Source organism: Micrasema longulum, unplaced genomic scaffold, assembly GCF_059751315.1.
Source record: "Micrasema longulum isolate JH-2025_06_02 unplaced genomic scaffold, ASM5975131v1 h1tg000824l, whole genome shotgun sequence".
Lineage (NCBI taxonomy): Eukaryota > Metazoa > Arthropoda > Insecta > Trichoptera > Brachycentridae > Micrasema > Micrasema longulum.
In genome coordinates this window covers 196,016-218,755 of record NW_028278016.1, presented here as the reverse complement: position 1 = coordinate 218,755, position 22,740 = coordinate 196,016, and the positions used below count along the sequence as shown (strand labels likewise).

At 32.9% G+C, this 22,740-nt stretch overlaps 2 protein-coding genes across 5 annotated transcripts; one reads left to right on the top strand and one right to left on the bottom strand.

The window, feature by feature from the left end:
- Positions 1–124: 124 nt before the first annotated feature.
- Positions 125–13,018, top strand: Cka (Connector of kinase to AP-1). Of its 2 annotated transcripts, none has more exons than XM_088230859.1 (7): positions 125–579; positions 4,015–4,266; positions 5,823–5,970; positions 9,594–9,776; positions 11,204–11,317; positions 11,454–11,611; positions 11,699–13,018. In XM_088230859.1, exons 1-7 carry the CDS (start codon positions 280–282, stop codon positions 12,611–12,613), a joined length of 2,070 nt encoding a protein of 689 aa, XP_088086985.1. In that variant the 5' UTR covers positions 125–279; the 3' UTR covers positions 12,614–13,018. The 2 variants fall into 2 exon arrangements, with proteins under 2 accessions (XP_088086985.1, XP_088086984.1); XM_088230858.1 differs by having other exon boundaries at positions 5,823–5,976.
- Positions 13,019–16,373: 3,355 nt separating this feature from the next.
- On the bottom strand, positions 16,374–22,538 carry LOC148278801 (co-chaperone protein HGH1 homolog). 3 transcript variants are annotated; one of them, XM_088230863.1, is made up of 7 exons: positions 22,238–22,538; positions 21,821–22,065; positions 18,752–18,908; positions 17,959–18,158; positions 17,560–17,693; positions 16,811–16,972; positions 16,374–16,542 (listed from the first exon to the last, which is right to left on the bottom strand). In XM_088230863.1, exons 1-7 carry the CDS (start codon positions 22,428–22,430, stop codon positions 16,437–16,439), a joined length of 1,197 nt encoding a protein of 398 aa, XP_088086989.1. In that variant the 5' UTR covers positions 22,431–22,538; the 3' UTR covers positions 16,374–16,436. The 3 variants fall into 3 exon arrangements, with proteins under 3 accessions (XP_088086989.1, XP_088086992.1, XP_088086990.1); XM_088230866.1 differs by having other exon boundaries at positions 17,560–17,689; positions 22,238–22,452; XM_088230864.1 differs by lacking the exon at positions 16,374–16,542 and having other exon boundaries at positions 16,810–16,972; positions 17,560–17,689; positions 22,238–22,487.
- Between the last annotated feature and the right edge of the window lie 202 nt (positions 22,539–22,740).

The following is a 22,740-nucleotide window of genomic DNA, read 5'->3' as shown; positions in this document are numbered from 1 at the left end:
AGTTACGATTTTTTCAGATCTTAGTTCTTACCGGGATTTACTATTTTGTTCAACGTGTAAAATTACTGTCCTAAGAATTATTATTGGCAGCACTGCAAGTTTTATTGAAATGGTCAGTTTAGCCAACAAAGGAATTCCTAAAATACCAATTTTTTGTAGAGGTTGGGGTTGGCCAGTTGCTCTGCCGTTTTTATCAAATGTGTAATAATTTGTATTGCAGCTAGGACTTTTACCTTCGGAAAGTGAAAAGCGTTTATTATTTATTAGAACTATGAGTTTATGGAAGCGTGTAATCAATATTATCTAAATTTCGCTGATTCTACGGTAATAAGTGACAAGTTTGGTAATGGTGGCCATGTCATGAAAATCCCGACAACCATGGATGATAGCTCGGTTTCACACCAAAATGGGGGACAATTAGGCCCTCAAATTGGCGGTACAATAAGTGATAAACAGACAGAGGAACCCAGTCAAGCGCCTGAATATTCAATTCCAGGAATTTTGCATTTTATACAGCATGAATGGGCACGATTCGAACTGGAGAGGTCCCAATGGGAAGTCGAAAGAGCGGAGTTTCAGGTACGTAGCTTTTGACGTAAACGTTATGTCAAAAATAATATTAGAAATGTTTGGATAATATTTTTCTCAGTATATTGATTGCGCGTTCTTGTTTTTACGGAGGAATGTGTTATAGGGCTTCTCGTATTTTGCAAACAATGTGACTTCCATTGTGTTTATCTTTTTTTTATTTTATTATTCGTAAACAACGTGTTATTTTTTTTAATTAAATAGCACATCGCGTTGTATCTTTTTAGTTTTGAATGTATTTCAAGTAATTACCAACTGTGTGATTTCTATTTTAATTTTTACATAAATTTGCATAAAATGAACCGAACCAACACTGAAATATTTTCAGAAACGTATTTGATATCTTATATAGATATTATATTCATAATAAAGTTTAAATAAAAAAAAAAAATTAAGAATGGCATTACATAGCTACCAATATGCACCCACCAACAGAATGAACTTCTAATGTATTCATAAACTTATTTATTTGCATTAGCATTTTTGTTGTAGTTATTTTCAAAATTCTTAAAATAAGTGCAGTGAAATAGGGAATTCTATTATCCTTCTTCAATTATTTAAAAAGCTTTATAAATCCGGTTTAAATGTGCCATTTTAGTTTATTTATCTTATCTTGGTAATTTAACAGTAATCCGCTTTATCAGCAATATAAAAATATAATTATTTACTCTGCAAAACAATATATTCTATTGCTGATTCTTTATTGATACAAACCATTGTTAAAATTAATAAATTTTACACAAATAAATTTTTTTTAAGCATCTACGCCATATCAATTTTTCAGTAGATAGAGATCCACATGTTAAAAATGTGTACGAGATGGGTAGTTATCCCCTTTAATAGAGTCCAAACAGCTCACCGCGGAAGTAACATTTATAGCATATGTTAACAATATACATGCATAGGCACTTAATTTTAATTTTGTTTTACATATTTAGTTAATGAAATATTATTTGATGTTTGAGGTGGTATTTATAGTTTGGCGGGATATTTAAGTCCCTAATTGTCTATATTTTTTGTCCAAATTTCTGTTTTAATAAAAATACTGTTTTTTGTTTTATAATTTTACGTTTACAGTTTCATCACCTACTTGAATTCCTGCAAAACTGTAAACGGAGCTTTTTAGCGGGGTTAAATAATCCAGCGTCCACAACTTTTATTTTAATGTATCGTTTACTCATAGTTAACATAAAAATTAAACAAACAAACCATCACGCTGTTTCTCCGTAGGGGTAGGCAGAGAGGATAGAACGCCATAACACTATCTTGGCATACAGACCTCGCTTCCTCTACATTCATACATCTTCTGATGCACGCACGTTGATTATTCCTACTTTTGACATGTCCATCTTCAAGTATTTGATGGACTTTATCGTGCCATGTCTTTCTCGGTCTTCCTCGTTTTCTGCATCCATCAACATTTGCATCGTAGATCCTTTTAGCCGTTCTTTCGCTGTCCATTCGCTCTACATGTCCAAACCAACGCAACACCCCTTTCTTGATTCTGTCAATAATGCATGTCTCAGCCTTACACACTTCACGGATCTCGACATTTGTGCACCTATCATACATCGTTTTACCACACATTCGCCTGAGGGATCGCATTTCAACAGCATTCAACCTACTTTCATCATCATTTTTCTAATTCCATACTTCGCTCCCATACATTAGAGTTGGAACTAGAACTCCGTTGTGAACTGCTAGTTTAGCCTCCTGCGATAAACATTTGTTTGCCAAAGTAGATTTTAGTGCACCGTTCACCCTGTTCCCGGCACTCACCCTCCTTTCAATATCTTTCTTGGCCTTTCCGTCCCTAGTAAACATACTTCACAGGTGCACAAATTCTTCTACCTGATTCAGAATATCTCCGTTAATGCTGATCTCACATTTAGTTATATTTTCATCCCTTTTAAAAACCATCACTTTCGATTTATCAACATTCAAAAGCAAATCGCTTTTCTTGCATACATCGTAGACTTTTGTTACCAAGAATTGAAGGTCTTCTTTGCTGCTAGCAAGAAGCACGGCATCATCCGCATACAGAAGACAGTTAACAGTTGTACCACTCATTTTTGCTCCCATTCTTAAATCTTTCAGTTCTTTCATACAGCTATCGATGTATATGTTGAACAACCATGGTGACATTACACATCCCTGTTTGACTCCTTTCGAAATATATATTTTTAAATAATAATTAGAAATAGAAAAGACGTAGAAAATATGTATTTGATATAAAATTCAACCGTCCATGCGCTCAGTAGCTGTAAGACTTGTTGTTATCTAACTTTCAATTTTATAAATTTGATTTTTATTTCGTTTTTGAAATATCACTTAAACTCTAAACTTCATAGTCAAATAAAAATTTTAAAAATAAAAATGTAAATAGGGGCTAGATTTCTTATTGTCCATGCGCTCTGTAGCTGTAAGACGTTCTGTTATCTAGCTCATATATATCATAATTGGAGACGAGGAACTAGAATCCCAACCGTCCATGCGCTCTGTAGCTGCAAGACGTGTTGGGATATTTATTTATTGTACAGCTCCCTTGAGGTGATTTTCACAAAAATGGTGCTATATAAATTATCCAAACATTATTATTATTATTATTAAAATGTATACCCCACTAGGAAAGAAATGTGAATTTCAACGCTTTATATACAGAAATGTGTAATACAGTCATTTATTTTTTATAAAAATGACCAAATGTCAACACAAATTATTAAAAATAGTTTATTCGGAGTTAATATTTTTTACACATTGAACCATATTTTATTATTTACTTATTATATTCACCTCTCCTATTAATTTATACAATCATAAGACACAAATCTATGATATTTAGTTTTTCATATATTCAAAATGTTTATTTTAAGATCCAAATTAATCAAAATATATTTGTAAAAAATATTGCCTATTAGTCATAAAAAACTGCTACTACTGGGTGGATTGCCATATGCATTCCTAGCTTTTTGCACATTTAAGAATTAGAAATTACGATTCAAATTGTGTTAGAGCAGGGGTTGAACCTCCTCTGATCTTAAGAATGCAACACTTCTATGGAAACACATGTATTTAGTTCCTGTGTAGTAATAAAATATTGATGTTTTTAAAATTCATCTATTTTTCTACTTTATTTATTTACCTAATGAGTGCTTTTCAAATGTTAATATCAATGTTCTAAAAAATTAACATACTAATAATTAGGGCACAACAATGCACCCCATTTGTAAATTTCTTCTGGTAGGAAAATGACAAAAATACATTATTAATAATGTAATTATGAATAAACATTATAAGAAAAAAATATATATTCAACTGTGTACCTATTAAATTAACTCAATTCACTTTTAAAAATCAAATTAAAATTATACATAGTTATAAGTATTATTGAAAAATAATTAATATTTCGTTTCAATTCTTTTTTAGGCCCGCATAGCATTTCTTCAAGGCGAGCACAAGGGTCTAGAAAATCTGAAAAATGACCTGGTACGAAGGATCAAGATGCTGGAGTATGCGCTCAAGCAGGAACGGGCCAAGTATCACAAGCTCAAGTACGGCGTGGAGCCCCCTCCTCCCGGGGACGCACGCCCCCCCTCACCACCTGACCCCGAGGGCCCCGAGCCCCCACCCGGCGTCACCTGGAGACAGGGGCGACAGCTTATTAGGCAGTACTTTGAGGTGCGTTTGACTTTTATCTTAAAATTTATTTATAAAATTGTGTCAAAATATTCGCGGCGATTTGGTTGGCTAGACCATATTGCGAATGTCTTTTCAAAGCTTTAATCATGTTTGCCTTCTTTACATAGCATCACATTCTCTTGTTGCGGATGTTCACTGCTGAATGTTCGTCGGCATTTCATGTCTAAACTATAGGATGTGTGCATACATGACTTGGGAGGATACATATGAGAAAAAAGCCCAGGGGCAATGAGGAAGTTCAGTGGTTTTTTTTTATTTGTTAATAAGACTAAAAAACTAGCCTAAATTATATTTTTTTTAAATATGTGTTGTATTATCAGCGCTGGGATTTTTTATAATTTTGAAATTACTTTGCATGTTACGTCGCAAGTTCTCTTTGGTGAGTTCTGCTGATATGTGAATTGGCTTTCCGTAAACCGGAAATCTTCGGAAGACGTTCGTTTGGTAATGTCGTTCGAAGTAGTTTGTTTTTATTAATTTTTTCATACATTTTCAAGAAACTTTACTGTACAATTTAATGCTCAAATTTTTTACCGCGCGCATAAGAAAACATTTTTTATATCCCATTTTCTCCTAGCACCGAACTTCCTCATTTGGGAATACCTTAGCTCCACTTAGGGAGCAAATATGGATTATTATTATTTAAATTATTGTTATTCAATTATTATTATTATTTATTAAATAATTCATTGTACTACAGTATTTTGGCCAAATGTTTGTAGACAAAAGACTGTATTTCACCCCCTAGGGAACTATTAAGATTAACAAATTACAACAGAAATGGAGAACATTTTAGAGGACTGAATGCATAGACTTCAATATTTCTTCTCTGTGATGCTTGAACATTTGCCATCGACTGATAGTGTCGTTTCATCGCGACATGCGATTTAAGCTCTTATTTTACACATCGATGGTCTCCCCCCCCCCCCATGAAAACAAAAATGAACCTGTTTTTTAAATAACAGTTTTTGGTAGTGTGGCTCGTCACAATTAACATTTTAATTAATTTTTGTGAAAGTGTTCTAGCTGATAACAAATTTACCGATTTATATTCCAGAATCTACCGATTTTAGCTTAGGTTGTTTATTTAGGCTGGCTACGCGGTGCGGTCTAGAAGACAAACATGCTAATTACAGAGTTGCAAATTTTTCAGGAGAGGAGTTTAAAGTTTGACAAGTTGCTTTTTTGTCTTCGTTTTATAGTATGCAAGTACGATTTAAAAAACAAAAATAAAATTTGGCTATTCGTAAAACCTGTTTTTATTTATTTACACATAATTACATTATTGGACAATTAAAAATTTTCATGTCCTGACTTGCTAGAAAATTCCATGTTAAGTCGGGACTTTTGTATACTAAAAATCAATACATAGATATATTTATAAATATTTTGACACACATAAATATACAAATTACATAATAAAGCATTAGTCATAGTAAGTTTTAGGCTACCGTGCATCAAGTCTGGATTGATTCCTGACTGAGTAAAAATACAAATCAATGTCCATGTCAATATTGTCATATTGTTGTTTTCAGGAAGTCGGATACACGGAGACTATCCTAGATGTTCGCTCCAACAGAGTGAGAGCTCTGTTAGGAATGAACAATAATGCAGACCAGGATGATAATGTCAACACCAATATCAATGGAAACGAAATGGAAAAACGAAGCCAGGATACTCAAGGTACAGGTGCTTAACCCTTTTTACATTTTAACCACATATCGAGGGCTCATTGTCAAAAATTTTATCTGCAAAGAGCCTTACCGTCAAACCGGGTTATTTTGCCTAGTTTTAGTACCATTTTTATTTGGTAATTTTTTTAAATTACTCTATGTGTTGGTCGATCCATTGCCATATGATTTTATCTTTTATTCACCGTTTTCTTGGCTCATCTCAATAGTTTTTCTCATCAAATCATATTTCGCTTTTTTTGTTTGTTAAAACATTAAAAAGTTATTATAATCTTTCTAATAAGTGTTGGGAACATATATTTTAAAATAAATTAATCATCAACGTTCATTAGATGCCATGTGAAATAATAAGTAGGTAGAATTATCCACCCATTCACTGTCGAGTTTATAAAAATTAAGATTAGCATTATTTCCTACAATAACCCTTCACCCCCTTTGACGGTATCTCTAATTGTAATTATGTAAATATTTTTCTATTTATTTATGAATATATTTAGTTTAAGCATAAAAAAATAAAAAGCATTCTTTAAATCTCATGTAAAATTGTGCTTTTGCATATTTGAGTTTATTATTAACATGAATCATTTTCATAACGTGTTTGGTTCAATTTCCAACAATTTTGACATAAAATATTCAAATAATATTTAATCGTGCTTTTTCAACATAGCACCTAGACTGGTAGGCAAAGTGTCATGATTAGATGCCCTATGCACCATTATGTGCAAGGGAAGGATGAATGTTTAGCATAAGCCCTCATAAACAATATATCACCTTTATATATTGCTATTATTGCACAAAAATATTTAACATAATTGAAAATGACATATACAAGTGTGTTCAGAAAATAATGGGAATATTTAAATTTTGCGGGTTTGGAGAGTCCGATTGTCAAATTTTTAAATTTTTAATTATGTTGGTATACATGCCCCTGAAGAATGCTAAAATTTTTAGCTGTATTCATTGTTTACTTTGTCTGTGGCAGCCGCTAAAGTTAGACATGCCCAGCAATTATCGTTTGTTAAAAAAAAATAATCAAAGAATTTGTATCAAATTTTGTGTAAAAAATGAAATAAAGTGTGTGAATTGTTAACAAAGGCCTATGGTGAGTCTGATATGAGTAAAACAAGAGTTTACTAGTGGTATAAGCGTTTCCAAGATGGCCGTGAAGACGTTTAAGACGATGAACGGCCCGGACGCCCCCGCACATCAACAACTGATGAAAACGTGGAAAAAGTTAATGAAATGGATATGAACAATCGCCGAATGACAATCAGAGAAGTCGCTGATGATGTTGGCATATCGATTGGGTCATGCCATGAAATTTTTTCAAATATTTTGGGTATGAAACGCGTGGCAGAAAAATTTGTTCCAAAATTGTTGAATTTTGAGCAAACAAAGCGGCGGATGAAAGTTGTTCAGGTACTCGTTGTAATGATGCCCCAGCCTCCATATTCGCCAGACATGGCTCCGTGTGACTTTCCAATTTCCAAAAATAAAGAGAACCTTTAAGGGCCGTCGTTTTACAAGCATATATGACATTAAAACCGCATCGCTGAACGAGCTACAGGCTATCCCAAAGATCGAGTTTAAGAAGTGTTTCGAGGATTGAAAGAAGCGCTGGCACTATTTTGAAGGCGACAACATTAATGTAGACGAAAAATAAATATATTTAAAAAAAAAAACGAAAATTCCCGTTATTTTCTGAACACACCTAGTATTTATGAATATTTTCACATTGAAGAATTATTTTCAAGGTATTGTTTGTATTAGAAAGATTTATGCATTATTTAGAAGTTTAATATTTTTTCTGATTTCATATTGCCTCTGTTTGGACATTTTATTTTCATACAAAATAATGTTGAATTCTAAAACATTGTTTTGATCGATCCTAAATCTATGGCACAGTCTTATAAAGTTCAAATTGCATTTTCATCATCATTTTCACTTCCCTATCTGCACCTAATGGTTCATATGGCACTGCATTGATAAACTAACCGCATCGTATCTTGATATTTGTTGTTACATGAAGGTAAGATGACCAGTATTTTGCTTCAGGTGCCAGTCCAGGGATAATGAAATATTTTAGTGTACAAACACCTGTTTAAATAAGTATTTCGTGTCAACCATGTTGGGAATCGAACTCGAGATCTGCTTGGTAGGCAAATGCGCTGCTGACCATTAGACCACAGGGTGGACAAATATTTTTGCCTAATTACTTTTTTGTGAATTTTTCAATTTGTTGACAATATTGTACTTACATTATGTATTGTCTATAGAACAGCGAAAGAATGCACTTATATTATTTAAAGAATAAAAGATTTTGTAAATAATACATACATTCAAATTATTTTGGTTGTTTTCTTCTTTAATTGATGTAATACAATAGTCAATACAGAGCAGATGTGTTTTTACAGCTGTTAAAATAGTTAGGTTAACGATTTGTACATTTAAAAACTCATTTGATGTCAAATAGGTACCTTATATTATAATATTTTGTTTTAAACTAACCTAGTTTTTTTCTAAATTTTAAATTGCACCGTAAATGCACGCCGAATCGCCAGTGCACCATGAATATGCATAGCCCACTTTCTGCACCACAGATGGCAAGTGGTGGAGGTTTAAAACTATCAACTGGCAATCATCTGTCATCGAGTGTCAAAGTAAAAAGGTCCCAATGAGGAAGTTCAGTGTTTTTATTTATTTATTAATAGACTATTAATATTAAACTAAGCCAAAAAAAATTATAAGCTTTATATTTTTGAAATTACTTAGCGTGTGACGTCTCAAGTTCTCTTACTTTTCTTCTCGATGAGTTCTGCTGATTGGTCTGTCTTATCATTAATTAATTTAGAAGAACTAGTGACGTCATGCGAAGTAGTTAATTTTTATTAAAATCTTTTTTTTTTTTTTTATACATTTTCAAGAAACATCTTCTGACTATTGAATGCTCTTATTTTTACCGCACGTAAGAATTCATTTTTTATATCCAATTTCCCATAGGGCTAAACTTCCTCATTATAGTACTCAGTGCCTTACGCAATGTGCTTATGTTTCACAAATGCACTTCCTTGAGGCATTAGCTTTCTGCTTCCCAAAGGCGAGGTATTCCTCACAACTCCGATTACTGATCATTGAAGGTGCGTCTCGTACCATAACCATAAATATGTGCAAAAACCATTCTTGTCAATCAACAAAATACATAGCTTGTTTGTCAAAATCGGTGAAGATTGATTTCACTTTAATTATTACCTTTATTTTTACTTGTGTTTTGTTCATTATTATTTGTAAAATATAACAATCTTTAAAGGGTGTTATGTGACATTTTTGTTTACTTTTTCTGGATCTTTGAATTGTTTTTGGACTTTCCTACACACCTAGCTTGTACTTATTACTCAGTAGATATAGAGAGGTAAACGGATATGTCAAAACAAAATTGCTGATTTTCAAGTTACGTAGTTGTTGTAATTACCCCACGTTATATACCTAATTTTACTGACTTTATAATTATGTATGTATGTATGAATTAAGATGTTATAGTTTGTAATTTACTTAATACATATATCAATAGAAATTGATCCCTAATTGTACTAATACCGACAATATTGTGTTGTTCAGTGCGACGGCCCCCGAGTTCAGTGAAGAAGGGCTGCGCAGGGGGTGGAGCCTCTAAGGAGCCGGCACTGCTGGATGGAGAGGCGGCAGTGCTCGCCAACTTCGACTTCCTCACCGGTCAGGAGATGGAGGTGGACGACCTTGAAGAGATGGATAATAAACTGCACACCATTATACATAACCCCGGTGAGCAATCCACTATTTATTTAATTGTCATTTATATGTGAAATTCGACATCATATAATTTTTTCATTGCTTGATCATTGGTTCCCCCTTCTCCTTCCAAACTCATTATCTAATTCCACATTTCTCATCCTTTAATATGTGCAAGCCTTATCTTCCCGTTAAAGAACAGCTGTTTTTTAGAATTAATTGGGTTTTTTTTTTCATGTATCTTTTGAAATGTATTTTCGTTTTTAGTAAAAAATTTTGACCAACTCTTTTTTTGACCAGTCTGTTTTTTGGTTGGCTGGAAGATATTGCTTTTAGCAATAACTCCGCCAACTTACTTATTCTTTGTACTTAAAGTTTAAAAAAAAAAAAATTGTGGCATTAATCTCCACATTATTCCGATCGCCAAAAAATATTTATTTACCTAATCATGAACACTGGTATAGTAGCTTCAATATCCAGAGATAACTAATATTAATTAAACTGCAAAAATTTCATGAAATCACTAAATTGATTTATTGATATCGACCGTGTTTGGGAAAAAGGAAGTAAATAATACTCATTCATTGTTTGAAAAAATTCATTTTTTTTTGCGTAAAAACAGTCAGTGTTCAGTACGCACTCTAGAAAAAGAATTTAACTTGCCAATAAAAAAAAAATATTAAATTATATTTGCCTAAAAAAATAAACCGTAATGGGAGAATCTTATTTAATTAATAAACTTATCAAACATATTGATATGCAACTCTTTGATCGATAAGTGATCATTGAAAAAATTTTAACACCTTTTTATTTTATGCCCATTAAAAGTTTTGTTTTTAACTTTGAGAGAAATTCGATACCCGGCTTAGGGCCTCGCTGGATATTCGGTATCCAGCTAAACCACTATCCGTTTTATCACTAGTGTACATCTAATGCACTGTGCAATGCGATTGCGTGTTTTTTAACGCATTAACCAAGTGTCAATCAAGTCACCAGGTTCCCTCCACTCTTCCACTGTACTCAAACCGAACTCCTAAGCAGTCGTCATATCGTCAGTGTGCAATAACGCATAACCTGTTTTATGGACTAAGAGCCGTTAGTTTTTGATTATTGCTATTTTTACCCCAAACAAGGATAGGTTTTCTGATACTCCAGCGGTATTTTTGGTTGATTAAAACCATAAGTTATTACTGATTCATTAATCAACAGAACGCTTTTTAGGATCCCCTGCCAAAATTTTAATTGATAGTTATGCGGTATTGCAGTACCACCGACAATATGATTTGTTCCTTAGAGAAACTGCTGATTTGTTCCTTAGAGAAATCTTAATTGCCCTTCTCTGGATTTCCTTCAACTGTTTTCTTAAATAAATATACAAACCACATTTGGTTTTGCCATCTAGGAGTAACTTATTACAGTTATGTATATCCATTATCATTGTGTATTTATTTTGTCATCAGATGAGGTGGATGCAGAAGCAGAGGAAGTATTTAATGAACTGAATCTTCTGACCCTAGATGACGAAGAGAACTCAGTTAGACAAGATAATAAAGGAATCATGTGGAAAGAAGGAGGTATTACATTGGCACTTGTACATTTTCCGTGTTTACATTTCTTAGTGAGGAGATGAACTTATATACCTAGCATTAATAATTTCTCTAGTTGCATAGTTTGAAGCATGTAGAGTGCATATGTAAATGTATGTTTTAGGGAGTGGACGTGAGGGGGAGGAAGAGTCCCTCGCTCTGGGAGAACTAGCGCAACTTTCCATCACAAACGAAGCAGATCCATACAACCTCGTGCAGGCCAAAGTTTCCTTTCGCAAAACATGGAATGCCAAGTACACTCTTCGCTCACATTTCGATGGAGTAAGATATTTTTTTACTTTTTAAAAAATATATTATTTCCTAATTATTTTAACCTCGCTGTTAATATTAATACATAATATTTTTTAGGTACGGGCACTCTCCTTCCATCCTTTAGAACCAATTTTGATAACTGCATCGGAAGATCACACACTCAAACTGTGGAATTTGTACAAAACAGTTCCTGCCAAAAAGTCTGCCAGTTTAGACGTGGAACCGATGTACACTTTCCGCGGTCACAAGGGGCCTGTGCTCTGTCTAGCTATGGGCTCCGGGGGGCAGCAGTTCTGGTCGGGGGGGCTGGACGGCACGTTGCGCACCTGGAACATGCCCTCGGCCATTATCGACCCGTATGACGCGTACGAGCCACAGGTGAGCGGCCCTTCGCTGGCGGGCCACACGGACGCCGTGTGGTCGCTGGCGCACTGCCGTCAGCGCCTGCTGTCTGCCGCTGCCGATGGCTCCGTGCGGCTGTGGGCGCCGGGCGCAGCCTCACCGCTGCTATCCACGCTGCGCTCCGAGGCGGATGGCACGCCCACCTGCGTGGACTTTGCGGCCGATGGCACGCGTGCCGTAGCCTCCTTCGAGTCAGCGCACACCGTTATCTTCGACCTGGAGACGGGCAAGCCGCTCATGCGGCTGGAAGGCGAAGGCCGCGGTACGGCGCGCGTCGTGTCGCACCCGCTGTTCCCGCTCACCATCACAGCACATGAGGACCGCCACATCCGCTTCTGGGACAACGACAGCGGCCAGCTGGCGCACTCCATGGTGGCTCACCTGGAGGCCGTGACCAGTCTGGCCGTGGACCCCAACGGGCTCTTCCTGTTGTCGGGCAGCCACGACTGCTCCATCCGCCTGTGGAACCTGGACAATAAGACCTGCGTGCAGGAGATCACGGCTCACCGCCGCAAATTCGACGAGAGTATCCTGGACGTGGCCTTCCACCCGACTCGGCCGTATATCGCCAGCGCGGGCGCTGACGCCCTGGCCAAAGTGTTTGTCTAGCCGCGTGATTCGCAAATGTTTTCTAACGCCCGATAATCGTCACTTTCCGAGGAAGTTTTTTAACAAAATGTAATTTGTATCGCTCACCTTATTTTACGTTGTAATAACGGAGGAGTTTAGAAGTGTTTTCGATGATATTTATTGACATTGTATAATAAATAAAGCAATTCGTAGGTGATAGATGAATATGACTTTAGGGCGAGCGAGTCCCCCATCTAGTTCAGGTCCCGGAGTAGAGTAGCATCCCGACCCGCAGAAAACTGAACCTTTTCTTTATTTAAGTAGTAATTTATGTATTTTTTACCTTAATTAATTTCAGGTTTAACTGAGACATAATATTAGGGACAGCGTGGGTTGGGGACATACGAGATTAATCATTTTTCACAAAGAACCCTCAATTGAAAATATTGTATATTTTAAGGATAAGCGAAGCGATAAAGTCGCGCTATTTGAAAATTGTAAGTTTTATTATTATTATTATTATGTAGTAAATTTGTGTATACTTCCCACGGTCTCGGTGGTTTCAAGAAGTATTTGTGTTGAGAAAAAGTTGGGGCATGTCACGAAATGCTTTGTGAAGCTTTCCTTTCCATGTACTGCATTATCACTGCGCATCGGTTATTGCTTCCGGTGCATTTCAGTTTCAGACAGGTACGATGTGGAGATGAGACGTTAGATTGTTAGTTCGACTATATAAAGTATTATTGGATTAGTCCCTATTCTGAGCTGGAACCTCATCTTCAGTAGTAGTGGGATAATTCTATAAATCCCCCCCCCCCTGAATACGTATTTACTCTTGTTTCAATAATTCGTCCAACGCTGACCAAATACTTTCACTCCACATTACGTAATTCTCCATTTGATGTTTTTGTTTTCCATCCACTGTTTTCACATTCAGTTAATTTAAAGTTCAGTCTTTAATATGTATAAATAGATAGATGTATGATATTTAATTATTATTTTTTTAATTTCTTGAAGGGCTCAGTCAACACTGATGTGAAATTTACACGTACATATACGTAATATCATGTGATCAATCATAATTTCTTTCTGAAGAAACAAAGCTACTTTTTGATGAATGCATTTCCTTTCAGCGTCAAACCGACAACCGATTGATTTCTCTCGGTGAATACCGGCTGCCAATAATTATTATAAAAAAATATTGAACTAATATTTTGATATGATATATTTTTTACTATCATTTTGTGAGAATTTTTGTAGAATCTATTTGTAATAATAAAATATTATTATATAAATATGCAAATAAATTATAGAAAAATCACATTCAATTTGCTTTCATTTGTCGACTAACATTTGAACATACAAAATATGTTTTTCTAACCAAAGTTTATACCTTCTTCGGTGGACATACGTTTCTTGTTAAAATAAATGACTCAGCCCTTTAAGACAATACACTGAATGATACGCCTGACTATGTCAACACTCAGTAGGTAGCAGTTTAGCAAATTACAGCCAAATTAGTAGCGTAATAAAAGTGTTTAGGCTGTATAAATAGCTCGATGGTAATAAGCAATATTCCGCGATCTCAGCTTGTGCATCTGGATAAATATGTGTATATATATTATTTTAGTTGCATTTCCATTAAGGATAAGACACAGATGCATCCATGAGTTATTCGTATGAGTGAACTTTATAAGGTTCCTGGGAAGATTACCAGTTTAGCCTTTAAACTCAAAATACCTGAGGCTTGTTTGTGAAATTTAGATTACTTCTGCCCGTATTGTTCCGGGATATCTCAACTTGTTCGGAAACAATTATCGCCAACCGAGTGTTAATTAATAACAAAATATCTATAGTTTCGATTAACTGCGTTCACTGCCCAATAATTGTCCTAAGCGCTCTTTTAAATTATTCTTTAAAACTATTTTTGTATATTTAAAATATATTTTGTAATACGGTGATTTTGCATATATTCAGCAATACTTTCTAAAAAAACTGAAAAATTCTATTACCTAAATCTCAATCAACTAAAATGATATAAATTTTAATTGACCCAGTTTACCTCTTTGGAGGTGCCGGTCAGCCTCCACAATTATTTTCAGACGAAGAAGTCCAACTTATAAAAATAGCTTTTGCATACATATTTGACTAGGTAACAGGTAGTTAGTTACGTACTCTAAGTGTGAAAATATTATATAAATATCCATTATCTCCTAAATATGTAATATTATAGGCCTATCGGATAAGGCCGTGAAACTTTTGAGTTTAGACTAAAATAATGTCAAACCTAGCGAGGAGGATAAAGATTTTATTTTATTTCATCACATTTGCAAAGTTGTTGAGTTTTATGTAAAGAATTATGTCAACCTGAATTTGTAGGTAAACAAACACATTGGCAAATTCAAGTGTTATCCGAGAGGAAATAATTACACATTGGCGATTAGAAACCTTTACTCGAGTAAATCTTTAAGAAAGTATTAATACTATGTATTAATGCAGCTTCTTCACGTGCATCGTTATTTATGAGTCTTGTAAATTTCACATTGTTTATAATATTTAAAAATGTCACCTTTATGATGTAAGTGCAATGGAAGCATGTTTTGCATTTACATAGCTTGAATCAGGAGTTGAGTGAAAACATTTCACTATCTTTAAGAGTGTACAGACCAGTCTTACTTTATTAATTTTTCACTGAAATATTTTTCTACAGCCTATAAATACATTGAGTAATTGTTTAAAATGATTTTGTTTCTGTAAAACTGGTATGTATAAATAGGAATAGTTTTGTACATGCGCCACCGTCGGCGCATCTTAGAATGTGTTAAAAGTGATATTTCTAGACATTTCTCCATGACCCCACTTTCCCATATGTCCACTTGTTTTGTTATATTGATTGTAATATGAATACATAAATAATAGAGTCCATTGTGGTAGTTTGATAATAATCTGGTTTGCATTTTTCAAGTGTGTGAAAGACTAAACAATTAAAGGTGAATCTCCATTGAAGAGTAGAAACAGATTACTTTTGGTGTGAGTGTACCCTGACAAATGCTTATAGAGATTCAAAATCCCAACTTCAATGTTAACATTCCGCCCATTAGTAACAACTTACCGCAAAGTAAAGAACTCGAACAATCGTTACAGAACACGAAGTATTAATGATTTGTTTAATTTTTCTTTATAATGCCCCAGAAATAAGGCGTTAAGTTTAGTGGAGGGAGATAACGCGCAGTAGCAAGAATGGTCAGGATAGCGTGGTACAAAGACATGGTCAGATTTTCTATGTGCTTTATACATTTACTTAATTATCGTTTGTACAGAGAGCCGAGGGCTCGCTCGGCACTCTTCCTGGCTGGACCGCGGGATTCAATTTAAATAATAATTATATATAAAATATTAATTTGTGTGTAATATATTGTATTTAAAGTAGATGATGTATTACCAATCATTGTAATATGGTTGATTATTATTACCTAAATATAAAATTATAATATTTGTTTGCTTTTCTTTGTTACTGGCAAAATTCTACATAATTATGCACTCGTTACGTTACCTGATGGGAGATTATTCTATGCTAGAACAACTTTTGCACAAACTTACATATTTTACATCGTTTTTGGGGCTGTTGAAAATTCCAAGCCTTATATAATTTATTTCATAGTACATAATCGTAAAAATGTTTTTTAAATCTATAAGATCACTACCATTTTCGATAAAATGATATCAGTTTTATCTATTTAAAATAATATATATTTGGTTGATATTGTCTGTATCATGGAATAAATAATGAAACGTGTGATTACAAATTACATGTGTATTTACATAAAAATTATGTGATAGTGAAATGAATATACAAAATCATTCAAACGTCATTTATAAAATCATCATCCATCTTTTGAAATTTTCCATGATATTCTGCTGGAACGTCGACTGCCGTTATATCTTCTGTTCCCATTTCTTCTTCTTTCCTAAAATGATACGAGTAAAGTTCTTATTAAGTCAATTTTTATATTCTAAAACAAATATTTTCAATGTGGTTTAATATTAGTCCATACATACATACATATATCATTAGTATTCTATCTAAAAAAAAACTTTTGCTTTAAATATACCAATATATTTTAAAAATTGAAACGAAAAAAAAAAAAAAAATTCCGCTCAGAGTTTATTGAAAAGAAGAAAATTAATTGCTTAACAAAACATGCTAAAATACTTCTTAATATTTATTATTCTCACCTGATCAGAATGTCAACTACATTCTCACATGCTAGAAGGGATTTTCTGTCCGTTTCCCATTTGTGTAATTCCCTAAGGACATAGTAAGTACCATGTTTTCTCAGGAATTCCCTTCCATCTTGTTTCACACATAATCTGCTCAGTGCTTCCAACAGCAGGATTCTACAAGTAATTAAATATTTAAGTACTATTGAAAATTTAAATAAATATAATAACAGGCAGCCTTCTCTAGACATTAATAATGAAGCGAGGTTAAAATATTTATCTTTTTAATCAACTAAAACTTTTTATTTAATTTGACTATCCACACATTTTCCGATTATCCATAGTACAGAACCTGGCAGGAAATGAGCTACTGATAAGGAAATCAAAAGTAAGTAATATTTAGGCAATCAATCTAGTTACTTTTATACATTGAGCGGGAATCTGTCTTTCTTTTAAAAAGTAAATATGAAATTCCCTATTAAAATGCACCAGATAAGTCTAAATTGTTTGAGAGAGGGAAAAGAAACCATACATCTCGTTTTTGTTAATATATTATAACAAATATTTTTCAACAAAAATTGGTATTTATTTAATAACTAAAACAAGATTTTTTTTTTTATTTCCCCCTCTTAAGCAATGTAAACTTTGTATATACAAAATAACAGTACAGCATTTAAAATTTCCACTGAAGACATATTTTCCATATTTCAGACATTTTAGTATGTTTGTATATATTTTTAAAGGAATACAAAGATATATTATACCTGATATCAGGATCTATCTCTCTTTCCTTATCTGGGGGTAGGTACTGAAGAGAGGGCGGAAGGACGTCCATCTCATCATCGGGATACTCTTCTCCACCAACCAGCGGAAGGAGCAGATATGGCAGCAAATCTACCTACATTAATTCTTTATTACCAATGTGTCATGGTGCACAGTGAACCAAAATCAGTACACACTGCAATGAATCTTAAACTTTTAAAATAAAGTTTGAGATCACAATAGTAAAATATTTTAGAATACATTTTACATTATTTCAATTACACCACTGAATTATTTGTGTCAACCACTGGCTTCAGTATTTGATTTTTCTGGGCATATAATGCAAGCTTGATTGAAATTATTTATATCTAAAACAAAAAAATATAATAAACCAATTTAACCTTTGGTCCCAGGAGCCAGTTATGTCGTGTGACGTCGAAGGATATATTCCTCAGGGTCCCCACAGCTCCCCCCCTCCGGACAATGGATTCCCGGTAATGACTGAAGCTCGCAACGCGAACTGCGCCACCTCGAGAAGTTTCCCCGTTGCAGAGCCATTCCCGCACTTGAAAACTGCCGCTTAAATTGCTCAGCAGTGGACCTGATCACACAATTTTACTTATGACATAAATGCTACTCGGAAAAAATAAATCACAAAGGCGCTCTTTTTTAGTCTTACTGAAAAGGATTAAAAATTTTATCAATTCATTTTGATACAAATTTGTATTCTTTTAAAAGAAACCATTTCTAAATAATCATTTTTTTAAATTGTGAACAACCCATTGTACACTTGACAGAATTTAAAGTATCAATGTTTTTTTTTCTATCTACCTATCATAAAAATATAAAAAAACTTGGGTTACACCACCTTTAATTCTAACAGGTTTTTTTTAATGGATACTTTCATATTGTCTCCTAGAAGATTTTTGTTATATAAACTAATAACATTATTTTTTAATATTTTGCGATAATGATATTATTAATTTATTATAATTTTTTATATACCTTTTATTATTATTATTGTGGATAACTTAAGCGATAATGAATTTGAATTAAAACCTGAGTAAGTAAAACTATTTACAGTTAATTAAAATATAAATAAACTTGAAATTAATTTAGTTAGAATACTGAAGCCAGAATATTAGCAAAAATCATATAAAAACACACACAAACAAAATAATTAATAATGTATACCTAAATAATGAAGATTTGAACCAGATTTATTATGACTAATATTTGTAAATGCATCCAGTATCGCCGGTAGCCTTTCAAATATATCTAGTACACATTTTTCTAAGTTTTGTTCGGGTCTTGTTAAATTACAAAGGGCCATACATGCAGCATCTGCGTACTGAAATTTAGAAGAAATAAAACTTTACTAATTAAATTTATCTAACTATATTGTAAAACTTAAAAAACTGGTTAATTACAATAGGGAAATATCACTTTCTTTTTACAATGTTAAATTAGTAAGGGTCTTTGAAATACCTACTATTGAGCAAAAAAAACTTAGTACTTTATAGTAGCATAAAAAATATTGTTTAATTTTTAATTCCCTGAAAACGGTTCATTGCATTGGCCACGCCCCTGATATGTCACGATTTGGTTAAATTTTTAACTTAATGACCGTTTAAATTTAAAAAGAACATCATCACGAATATTGACATCACAATTGACAATTGACGTCAAGGCCAAACATGTCACGTTTTTGTACAGACATTTTTTAACAATTTTATTTTTTTAAATTATGTGTGAAAACATTTTTCGCAATATCCATATTGATTTCAAAAATACAATTAATTTTTCTTAAACCATTTCACGTGTTTTTATCGGTATTCGTAGTATGTGATATTTCCCTATTTTGTATATATCGCGGCAGGAATGTCATTTTACCCGGACATATTAGCTAGAGCCATATTACAAAACGGCAATGTAATGTAAAAGGGCTTTAAACATGCAGTTAACAATGGTTAAATTACATACTAAAGATAAGGTTGAAAGACAGACCAGCGAGTTTTTAAATAATAATCATACGTATAAAATTATAGTACATTCTTAGATGTGTGCGTGTGTATACATGTATATATTCATATATAAATGTGTAAGAGGTTGTTTTTGTGTGTATTTGTATGAGAGTAAGTGTTCAGGTGTGTGTAAGCGTCTACAATATTAAAAAGCAAGTGGGAGTGTAGTGCAGCCAGATAGATGAGTCATAATTTATTTTTAAATAAATTAAGGGGCATGTTAAACATATCAATATATGAAAAAAAATCATTATAATTTGAACAAGAATGACAGAGGAAAGTAAGTGCTACAAACCTGAAAATTTATTACGCATCACACGAAAGGGGATATTAAAATTAATTTTGGAGAGTAGGTTTGAAGAGTCAACTTTATTATTTGATAATTTATATAAATACCATATTTCAAGTACAGTGCGCCTATTTTCAAGGGTAAAAATCCATTTTGTTTAGTAGATTGGCTGTAGGTGCAAAGCATTTTAAAGCTTTCCTTAAGTCTAACCACATTGTCAATAGTGTTAGATTTATTTTGTCTACGGATCCTACAGAAGAACTTCTTGGACTATTGCCTTTTGGATTATTAAAGATATTGTAAATGCTGTCATTAAATGCATGAAGAAGCATCATATTAAACTCAATGAAATTGAACAATGTTTTGAGTATGTCCAAATGCTTGCAGACTGGCTGGATTTCCTCCCTATTTCAATTTCAACATAATATGGGGCTAAAAGTATGACCGAAGTTTCAAATTTAACAAACAATGTCATACATAAATATGAAATTAGGGATAAAAAAGATAAGATTACCAATGAGGAGAAAAACAGTCTCAAAACTCATTGTACAAGGGAATGAAGCTGAAACTCTGACCCGAAGAAATGAAAGAAATAGAAAGCATTAAAATATTTTTAATTAATTAGAAAAAACATGTTCTTGAGAAATTTTGATAAAAAAATGTAATGTTATTAAAATTAATATTAGTCCTTAAGATTTTATGACCTAACTTAATATAGCATAAATAAAAAAATTGTTTCTATTTTCTAGGCAAAAATTCACCGTGACTCGTTTACCATTGCATCATTCATCAAGAAGCGCTTTGTGCGAAGACATTTCTAGATATTTTTTAATGAATTTAGTGATCAAGATTGTTAGCACAATTGTCGCTAAAGCTCTTAATCATAGCCAATTTAATGATGTTTTACTTGAAATAGAGAGTAAATATGCAGATCTTCGCTGCATAGGTTCGTTGGCTTTCAAGAGGAAACAGTTTAAAAGAAAAATAAATTTGACTCTCAAAAGAAATCTTAATTGTTGTACTGCTGATTTTTGGCTCTTGGCTTTGACCACTGGGCTAAGTATTATATATTCCGATTAAAATTACAATCCGGCTGCGACATAAATATATACTTAGATATTATTATAAAACTTTAAAAAAACAGGTGTTGAATAAGTAAATGTGAAATCATTCAGGAAGAATCATACATGCATAAATATTCTAGTAAAATAATAATTTTAACACTGAATATAAATATTTTAAAAAAAACAAACAAATATGGAAAATTAATGATAGGCAGAGTGATGAACCATCTATAAAGTGATCACATAAACCAGTTCATAAAAATGAGGAACTTCAGCCCTACGGGAAATAGGATACAAAAAAGTTTTCTTGCTCCCGGTAAAAATTAGAGCATTAAATTGTGCAGCAAAATTTCTTGAAAATGTTCAAAAAAATAATTTAAAATATTTTAATAAAACCGCACTACTTTAAATGACGTCACTAGTTCATATGAACCACCCAATGATATGAGAGCTTTAGAGGATATCCGGTTTGGTCACCGTAAACGAACCAATCTGAAGAACTGTCAGAGAACAAACTCTGACATCACACGCGGAGTTATTTCAGAAATACAAAACTTTAAAAAATCATAGCACTGATAATACCATATAAAAAAAAAAAATTGTTTTAGTTTAATATTCTATTAACAAATTAAAAATTTATTAACATATAAAAATTAAAAAAAGACACTGAACTTCCTCATTGTAATTAAAGGGACCTAATATTCTATTCTCAAAAATGATATAAGTATCTTTGTTGAAATACCAATCTTTAAAAGTAAAACAAGCATAACATGCTTTTCAATGCGAAGTTTATACAACAGATACTTCTTTATTTTTTCGGCATGGAATCTAACAGCGAAAAATAAACACTTTTTAATGACGATAACAAATAACATTGTATACTCACTTTATTTTGCGAATCTAGAAGCAGATCTGTTAGGTGTTTTACGAGTGTGCAAGAAGATTCTATTAATATATTATTTAACTTCATTATTGCTACAGCGCCATTTTCTTCAGCAGAAATATTGATAAGACATAGTAACGCTTCCTTTCTCACAATATCTCCACTATCCTCTGTGAGGAGTACTATTTTCTTCAGAACTTCTTCACAGTCCACAATAAGTGGTATTCCTTCTTTGTTTCCTGACAAACCTAAAACATTTTAAAACATATTTCTAAACATTAGTGTAAAGGTTTAAACATGATGTTAATACATTTAACATACAAGATATTATAAAATCATACATTGTTTATCTTTATGCGTTTCATAAAATAAATAATGAAATTAGATACAATATGATAATAATAAAATAACATAAGATACCTCTAATGTATTGAAGAGCCACATCTTTTAAATCTATCCTAGATGTCAAGTCCAGAAATTGACTCATTTCTTTTAATGAGTCCATATTAAACAGTAAGTAGCGACTGAGATACTTAATTTTTTTATCACAACAATTATAAATTATGCGTTTTCTTTTAATATTTACAATAAACACGCGATTTTGACACAACATAACCTGAAAAATTTATTCAAACAAAATAACAAGATGCAGAGTGCAGAGACCAAACGTCAGCCGTAACATTTTTAACCCTTTCATCCGGGTGAATATTCAAATATACCCACTATTTAAGGGCGTTCCTCACATATATTTCATTAAAGATTTTCGGAAAACAAGTACTGAATGTTAGTAGATGGTGTAATAAGGTGCATGAGAAAAATAATTTTAAAAATTAAAACACAGCAGGTTTCTGAAAAAAGAATAGTTTTAAAAATGAAAAAAAAGTGAATTGACGAATTTCTTCTTTTAATAAATAAAAAAAAAC

Bases quoted from the DNA above. Each gene is read 5' to 3' on its own strand.
- Cka (XM_088230858.1), top strand. From the start codon at position 280: ATGGAAGCGTGTAATCAATATTATCTAAATTTCGCTGATTCTACGGTA. The intron at 4,267-5,822 runs GTGCGTTTGACT...TGTTGTTTTCAG, and splicing joins TTATTAGGCAGTACTTTGAG to GAAGTCGGATACACGGAGAC. The intron at 11,612-11,698 runs GTAAGATATTTT...AATATTTTTTAG, and splicing joins TTCGCTCACATTTCGATGGA to GTACGGGCACTCTCCTTCCA.
- LOC148278801 (XM_088230863.1), bottom strand. From the start codon at position 22,430: ATGTTGTGTCAAAATCGCGTGTTTATTGTAAATATTAAAAGAAAACGC. The intron at 16,973-17,559 runs GTATAATATATC...AATTACTTGTAG, and splicing joins GAGATAGATCCTGATATCAG to AATCCTGCTGTTGGAAGCAC. The intron at 16,543-16,810 runs GTGAGAATAATA...GTATCATTTTAG, and splicing joins GTAGTTGACATTCTGATCAG to GAAAGAAGAAGAAATGGGAA.